Source organism: Acanthopagrus latus, chromosome 6 (genome assembly GCF_904848185.1).
Source record: "Acanthopagrus latus isolate v.2019 chromosome 6, fAcaLat1.1, whole genome shotgun sequence".
NCBI classification, from domain to species: domain Eukaryota; kingdom Metazoa; phylum Chordata; class Actinopteri; order Spariformes; family Sparidae; genus Acanthopagrus; species Acanthopagrus latus.
This window is the reverse complement of record NC_051044.1, coordinates 25712587-25721034: the sequence shown is the minus strand read 5'-3', so window position 1 is coordinate 25721034 and position 8448 is coordinate 25712587. Positions and strand designations below refer to the sequence as shown.

General features: G+C 41.9%; 1 protein-coding gene across 15 annotated transcripts in view; it reads left to right on the top strand.

Moving 5' to 3' along the window:
• The window catches only part of zmynd8 (zinc finger, MYND-type containing 8), a 21051-nt gene extending 12650 nt beyond the window's left edge, over nucleotides 1-8401 (top strand). For 8 of the 15 annotated variants that reach the window (XM_037102160.1, XM_037102165.1, XM_037102163.1 and 5 more), the window contains 18 exons: nucleotides 242-463; nucleotides 646-759; nucleotides 1195-1260; nucleotides 1456-1548; nucleotides 1645-1732; nucleotides 1936-1991; nucleotides 2103-2180; nucleotides 2301-2416; nucleotides 2499-2998; nucleotides 3084-3218; nucleotides 3361-3516; nucleotides 4076-4606; nucleotides 4743-5261; nucleotides 5381-5574; nucleotides 6860-6940; nucleotides 7061-7139; nucleotides 7243-7482; nucleotides 7683-8401. In XM_037102160.1, the coding sequence (XP_036958055.1) occupies nucleotides 242-463; nucleotides 646-759; nucleotides 1195-1260; nucleotides 1456-1548; nucleotides 1645-1732; nucleotides 1936-1991; nucleotides 2103-2180; nucleotides 2301-2416; nucleotides 2499-2998; nucleotides 3084-3218; nucleotides 3361-3516; nucleotides 4076-4606; nucleotides 4743-5261; nucleotides 5381-5574; nucleotides 6860-6940; nucleotides 7061-7139; nucleotides 7243-7482; nucleotides 7683-7855 (3441 nt within the window). In that variant the 3' untranslated portion in view covers nucleotides 7856-8401. The other 7 variants (XM_037102164.1, XM_037102173.1, XR_005075719.1 and 4 more) reach the window with 7 other exon arrangements.
• The last annotated feature ends 47 nt before the right edge of the window (nucleotides 8402-8448 follow it).

Below are 8448 nucleotides of genomic sequence, written 5' to 3'. Positions count from 1 at the left end.
TGAAAAAAATATTCTATTTTCAGGTCATTTCCATCAAAATGTGTGATTTTGACTTGTCATTCTCTCATCTCATCAACCAGCAATTAGTATGTAACACTTGATCTTACCATGACTCACTGCAGTCTTTGTTTGGGACTTGTGGGTGCCTTTTGCTGATGCTTTGCATGTCTGCTTGGCTTCTCTAATCTCTGGCCTGATTTTGACCTTCCCCAACTTTGTGTTTCTTTTGCCTGCATTCCAGTCAGAACTAAGACATGGTCCCTTTTACTATGTGAAGCAGCCAGCACTCACCACAGACCCTGTTGATGTTGTACCGCAGGACGGCAGGAATGATTTCTACTGCTGGCTGTGCCACCGCGAGGGTCAGGTGCTCTGCTGTGAGCTCTGCCCCAGGGTGTACCACGCCAAGTGCCTCAAACTACCAGCCGAGCCCGAGGGCGACTGGTTCTGTCCGGAGTGTGAGGTACTCACCCAGGAATGTGTAGAGTGTATGTGTGTTGTAAGCACCATCCCAGAGCCTACAGTCAAAACCTATAAGAAATGTTTTGTAGTTATGATGATGTCCACGTAAGTTTTAACGATGTGATAAAAACATTCTGTGCAATAATATGATAACAAAACTATTTTCCCCTTGATGTCTTCCAGAAAATAACAGTTGCTGAGTGTATAGAGACTCAGAGCAAAGCCATGATGATGCTAACATTAGACCAGCTGTCTTACCTACTAAAGTTTGCCCTTCAGAAGATGAAACAGCCAGGTGTAAGTGTTCTGGTCCATCTGTCTTTCTAGTGATTTTATGCTACTAAACTGATCACATTCTGTTGAGGCAGACAGTGTAATTACTGACGGGGTACTTTTTTTTATTGCCATTTTATTTTCACTTGGATATTGGCATGTATTCTTTTCTGGCCAGTCTTAATTTTTATATTGCTTATGCAACCAAAAGACACGCTTTTTCTGGTCATCATATTCCCAACAGTCTTGCCAGATGTTAAGATCTGTACCCTGAACTGCTGCCTGTCCACATATCAGTCCAGCATGATATATTATTGATTTGCATGTGCAAATAATTTCTAATAACAGAACTAACAATCATAGTCGTGTACTATAATGGGCCTGTCATGGCTGGAAACCATGAAGGTAAACATCTTAGCTGGTGGTGAGGATACAGCTGCCCCTTTCGCTCTCTTTCAGGATCATCCCCGCTTGTCATCTCGCTCCCCCCATGCAGCTTCCACGCAGAGAAAGACTTTTAATTGGGTAATCAATTACACCACTAACAAGACCCCGTCATGATTTCTTCCTCCACTGGTTCTCCTTTTGTTTGAAGCGGCTTTTAGAGTAGTAGTAGCATGGTGGTAGCATGTTCTTATGCGCTAGAGGGGAAGGTTGTGCAGTAAGCTCAGCCTGAGAGTTTGTCTACCTTCACTTTCTTTTCTGTTCTGAATTTTATAGACCGAACCCTTCCAGAAACCTGTCTCTCTTGAACAGCATCCAGATTATGCAGAGTACATTTTTCACCCTATGGATCTCTGCACACTTGAAAAGGTAAACCACAAGCTATCACATATTTGTCTTTGATAGTATAGATGAAGAAATGTTAAAAATGTCAGTCTCACACAATTTTCTCTTTTTGCATCACAGAATATTAAAAAGAAAATGTATGGCTGCACAGAGGCCTTCTTGGCTGATGCAAAATGGATTTTGCACAACTGTATTATATACAATGGAGGTATGTTTCATTAATTAAGGCTGGCTAACATTAATTAAATCATTATCATGCCATCAGTTAGAATACATATGTTATATGGCATGAATTAGTGTAGTTTAGTGCTGTCAGATGTTGATAAGTTATTTTATTATTTGAATTACATAAAATAGGCTTGTGTTACAATAAGTGCATATTTAGAATAACATGATTTTTTTTTCTTTCAGGCAATCACAAACTTACAGCTACAGCAAAAGTGATAGTAAAAATCTGTGAACATGAGGTGGGTATGTGGTTTGGGTTAGAAAGGGTTTTATATTCAAACTGAGTTTTGATTTGTTGATTGACAGGACAGTTGAAACTTAATTTAATGTCTTTCATTCTTTAATTGCAGATGAACGAGATTGAAGTTTGTCCTGAGTGTTATCTGTCTGCTTGCCAAAAGAGAGACAACTGGTTCTGTGAGCCTTGTGTAAGCTAGCTGAGTAACTTGGAAGTTTCTATTGATGATTCCACCAGATTGTTTACTCATTCAACCATAGATCACTGGGATACCACCACTTAGTTCCAGTGTTTTACTGTATGTCTGCAGAGTAACCCGCACCCTCTGGTGTGGGCCAAACTGAAAGGATTTCCATTCTGGCCTGCTAAAGCTCTGCGGGACAAAGATGGACAGGTGGATGCTCGCTTTTTTGGTCAGCATGACAGGTATCGGCCCTTTGTGCTTCACTTACTTGGACTATGAGGCACATTTCAGGGTTTGCTTATCATCTGAATCTTTATCCCTTAGGGCTTGGGTTCCTTTAAACAATTGCTACCTCATGTCCAAAGAGATTCCATTCTCTGTGAAGAAGACCAAAAGTATCTTCAACAGTGCCATGCAAGAAATGGAGGTCTATGTGGAGAACATGAGGAAGAAGTTTGGAGTGTTTAACTATGCCCCCTTCAGGACACCCTACACTCCTGACAACAACTTCCAGATGCTGCTAGATCCCTCAAACCCATCATCCACCCCGATCAAACCTGAGAAACAGGAAAAGATCAAGCTGAGCTTTGATATGACGGCATCACCCAAGATCTCTTTGGCAAGGACCATGTTGTCTGGGGCTGGAGTGGGAGGGAGCACAGTAGGCCGGCGGCTTCCTCTCAGTGACATGCCTCGCTCCCCCATGAGCACCAACTCCTCTGCACATACTGGTTCAGATGGGGAACAGGAGACAGCGGACAAGTCCCAGACAAAAGCTCCAAACAATCAGTACAGTACGGGCGAAGAGTCCATGGACTGTACAGGTATTTCACCAGGCGCTTTTTGATGTAGCAACATGTATGGTGTGTCCAAACGGAAAAGACTTAATGGTTTAATTTCTCTAAACAGCATCACCTGCTCATCCTCGACCTGGTCCTGCAGGCAGTTCTTTGGACAGCCCTAAACCATTCCACTCTCAAGCTTCTGGCATCAACAAGCAGGAGAAGACACCACCGACTGGAAGCATTCTGAACCTCAATCTAGGTGAATCTTTAATGTAAATGATGTATTGTGCATTAAAGCATTAAATAATGTTCATTCTGTGAGATTGGACATGATTCTGCAAGAAACACAGTATTGTGCGGATATTGCTGTTTGTAATCTTTTTTATGATGTATTCTTCCAGATCGTAGTAAAGCAGAAATGGACCTAAAGGAGCTTAGTGAAACAGTTCAGCAGAAACAAGGAGCCACACCAGTCCTTACATCTCCAAAGAGACAGATCAAGAGCCGTTTCCAGCTGAACTTGGACAAAACCATTGAGAGTTGCAAAGCACAGCTGGGTCAGTAGATTGCTCATGGAAGAACAAAATTCTGAAGTATATTGGTTGATAGATGGTAGAATCATTGCTCAGATTGCTTAACAAAACATATTTTGGGGATGTGACATATAATGCTGTCCTGGTGTGGTAATGAATAGGAATAGACTGAACATTCACCTGGCTTATTATTGGATCCAATATATCATATACTTCCAATTATTGGAAATTAATACTTTTTTTTCCTATTGCTGATTTTTTTTTTTTTCTTAAATGTGCTACCTGGGCTCTGATGCGGTCATCTCTCTGTAGTCAACAGTATGTGGCAATGACTCAATGTCACACCCACAAGCATATCTGATTGGTTATGCATCCTGAGTAATCATTTATGTTTTGTTTTTTTAGACGAAGATTATAATTTTTACAGTTTTTTTAACCCTTACCCTAACCCTTATTGGCCCTGATGAAAACACATTGGTGTCATATTGGTCCAGTTGCAGCTGCTCCTCTGTAGCTGAACCCTGTAACATACACTGTGTTCCACACCTTGGTATGATGACCCTCCTATTCTTTTATTTTGCAGGTATAGATGAGATATCTGTTGATGTGTATAAAGGTGTGGAACACAGTGACTCAGAGGACTCTGATAAATCTGACTCCAGTGACAGTGAATATGCCAGTGATGAGGAGCAAAAGACCAAGGATGGTCCGGATGCAGCACCCAGCGATGAAGCCCAAAAGGAGCCTAGTAAAAGTAAAGTCAAAGACCAACCATCCTTGAGCCAGGATAAGGAGAGTAAAGCTGATACACTTGTGACATCTGAGTCTGCAGCAGGTGACACCACTCCAACAGCATCAGATGCTCCAACTAAAGAGAAGATAAGCAAAGATGCTGAAAAAGAGAGCTTTGAGAAGACAAAAGCATCAGCATCACCTGGTCCCAGAGAAAAGGCTCAGGTGAAAGAAGATGCAAAGAGGCCTGTGCCAGTGGAGGACTCTGACTCAGAGAGAGAGCTGGTTATTGACCTCGGAGAGGAACAGGGAGGAAAGGACAGAAAAAGGAGTAGGAAAGACAACGCCACTGGTAAAGAATCATCTGCTGGTAAACCTGAAGGTGAGAGTTCTTTCTTTTCCTGGCTGAGGGAGTAATCAAACACACACCAAATGTAATGCCCATTTTAGCATTTCTTACATCTGGAAACATCAGCCATTTTTGAATTGCTTAATGACATACGTACTGTCCCTTGTAGGTAAAGCCCTAACCCCATCAACACTCCCGTCTCAAAACAGTACAGCTCCTTCCACACCTTCCAGTGTTTCCACGCAGTCCCCTATGGCCATTCCTGTCACCATGGTCTCCTTCACTGCTCCCTCTCCTGCAACCATAAGCCTTACAACCGTGTCCAGTGCCACTGCAACACCCCCTTCTTCCTCCTCCTCCTCAGCCTCTGCCACACCAGCATTGAAGAAACAGCGGCCTCTGCTGCCCAGAGAGACAGTGCCAGTGGTGCAGAGAGCCGTGGTGTGGAATCCCACGGCCAAATTTCAGACGTCCTCTCAGAAGTGGCACATGCAGAAGGTGCAGCGGCAGCAACAGAACCAGCAACCTGCTGCGACCACACAGATACCGTCATCGTCTTCCAGAAATGGCCAGGCTCAAGGGCCGACCCAGACGCAGGCCGCTGGGAATGGCTCGACAGCAGTATCTTCATCTTCAGCACAGCAGTCTTCTCAAAGCACACGCTATCAGACCAGGCAGGCAGTTAAAGGTAGAAAACATGGCATATATATACTCCATAAATCATGAGTTGAAATATTACAATTTACGCACAACGGCATAAAATCAGTCTATAATGATATTTCTGCTTTTTGTTGTTTTAAATTCTAGCTGTTCAACAAAAAGATACGCCGCTCAGCACATCAACGTCGGCTGTCACCCTTGTATCCAGTAGTCCAGCTTCTGCCATGATGGCAGCATCAAGTTTAGGCACCGCTGCTTCATCTTCACCAGTGGAAACAGACCTCTATATTCCCACTGCCTCAGCGGATGTGGCTGCAGACATTGCCAAGTACACCAATAAAGTTAGTATAATTTTCGTTAACATTTACTTTGTATGGCAGCAAATACACTGGATCACTGACTGATCATTCATTCTTCCTCCTCAGCATCTGCCCCACCAGCTCTGAAGAAACATTTGTTTCTGCAAATGTTGCAGAATGTTTCTCATTTGTCAGTCTTATCGTCATAGAATATATTATTCTTAAAGAAGACATCAGAATAATATTGTCCACTACAGATTCAGCAATTTATCTATTTGGCATCAGATGAAATTTGTCTTGTTGACTGATATCAACCTATCAACATTCAAGATGGTGTACACTAGGTGTTTATCTGATGTGTCACATACATTTAATACTTGCATATTCATGAGGTATTCACTCGTCAGATCACTGCTAGTTTGTAAGTCTATTTAAAGGGACAGTGTATAACGAATTAAGTAATTTATTAACTCAAATCAACGTCTTCCTTCATAAGTAAGTCCTCATCGGTGTAGAATTACCTCTGCCAACAATCTGACTTATCCTCCTGAGCAAAGAATTACCTATCTGAATATACATCGCACGGGCAAGCTCTATGGAGGCCGCCATGTCTTTCCGGTTTTAAAAAAACTATGGACTGCCGAGGGGGACACAAAGCACTACGTGGTACTACTAGTAAGGCTAAACGTGTTTTTTGCTAAGAGCCAGCTTGACTGCAGAACTGAGAGGGAGCTCAGCGAAAGCGCTCGTCACTGCCTTAATAACTAACTTTCTTTGAATCAGTAGAAATACTCGACGCTGCTGGGAAAGAGTCCATATTTTGAAAATGAGTTTTTTGTCCGTTAGGGCCACCGTAGCTTCCGAAACGTCTCCAACATCTTTGGAATGGGAGGGGTGAGCAAAGGAGTGTTGCAATGCAGAACCTCACAGCTAGATGGCGCTAAATACTTGATAAATTACACACTGTCTCTTTAAGTAATGAAACATTTTTGTCATTGTGTGGATAGATGTATATCAGGCTAAAAAGTCTTTTTGAAGCAGTTACTTTTCAGAACAGGTTATTTTTCTTGTGAAAGACGGTTATATTAAAGGTTATCTCCCAATTTTTTATGAACAAATCTCATATTTTTTCAAAGGTGTAATGAAGGGCGGACTTACACTAAAAGGATGTATTGATTTCCCTGGCACAAAAGGGGGAATGTATAACAACCAATAAAAAATAACAACAAAACCATATTGGCATCAGCTATTGGCCATATTGTCATTTCAAACAGCTGTATCTGGACAGAATTTCACAGTGGCTGCATTCCTATTTTATTTTTTTTAGATAATGGATGCAATCAAAGGTACAATGACTGAAATCTACAATGACCTCTCGAAGAGTACTTCAGGGAATACAATAGCAGAGGTAAGTGTTTGCTTTTGGCTCTTTAGACACTATGAATGTGTGAATACTATTCATATTATTACAGTGGCTTTGCATGTGACATCATACTTACACTAATATGCCCATGGGTTTCAAATTCAGATCAGACGACTGAGAATCGAAATAGAAAAATTACAGTGGCTGCATCAACAAGAGTTGTCAGAAATGAAGCACAATCTGGGTGAGAATGTAATTATTCAGCAAATTCCATGCTTGTAGTTTTCTTTTCCCAACAACTGTTTTAAGTTGCTTATGTTTGATTATGTTTGTGCACTTGAATGTAGAGCTTACAATGGCAGAGATGAGACAAAGCCTGGAACAAGAGCGAGAGAGGTTGGTGTCTGAAGTGAAGAAGCAGATGGAGCTGGAGAAGCAGCAGGCAGTGGATGAGACAAAGAAGAAACAGTGGTGTGCTAACTGCAGGAAAGAGGCCATCTTCTACTGCTGCTGGAACACCAGCTACTGTGATTATCCCTGTCAGCAAGCCCATTGGCCAGAACACATGAAGTCCTGCACTCAGTCAGGTAACAGCACGAGCCAGCATCAGCATGCTGTTGGTGGCTTTCACAAAATAAGGACTATTGTTGTCTCTTTTTTTTTTTCGTTAGCCATTACCCCTGTCTGGATGCCTCCAGTCCTTTGCTTGCCCACATAACCACCAGCCACATTACTGGTAATATTTTCATAGATGTAATGTATTTTTTCAATTTTGTTCTATTTGTAGCTACAGCCCCGCAGCAAGAACCTGAGGCTGAGTCGACAGCAGACCTCCCAAATAAAGGTTTAGGGCAGACTAGCAGTGGGCCCAACTCTCTGAGAGACACGCCGGTCTCTGCACCATCAGACAAAGACTGTGACATGGAGAAGAGCACTGACGTCGCTGTCACTTTGTCCTAACCGGGCTGATCATACTTGAAAATGTAAATGCATAGATGTTTTTTTCACTACAAGGATATGTATATGTAAAATGTTCTGTTCGAGCAGCTGTTAAGGGAGCAATCTAAATTTAGTTCTATATTTTTGTTTGCCTGTCAGGACTCACATCTTGCCCCCTAGTGCACTGTGGTCTTTGAAACATTGAAAATATGGAAACAAGACTGGCATAGTTAGAAGCCACTAGAGGGGGCAGTTTAATAAATGTATACTGCCTATTCATGCACTCCTTTGCAATCTGCAGAGAGCTGTCCGTATAAAGACCTTAAGAGCATGCCTGAGTGTCACAAAACACACACGTAGTGTAAAGGACAACAGTTAAACAGTTTAAGACTGCAAGAAATATGTAACTCATGTTAATGGACCACCGCAGCTTTAGGTTAGAGGACTGTTGACAGAAATGTCTGTAAATTACTTATTTTGTATTCTATGTTAATTTATTTGTTATTCTAATGTTGCCTGCTGTATACTGCAAAGAAAATAACAAATACAAACATTTTAAACAAGCTGTTTCGATGGTTACACCGTGGTCTAATAAGTTATGGAGCCGTCTGCAA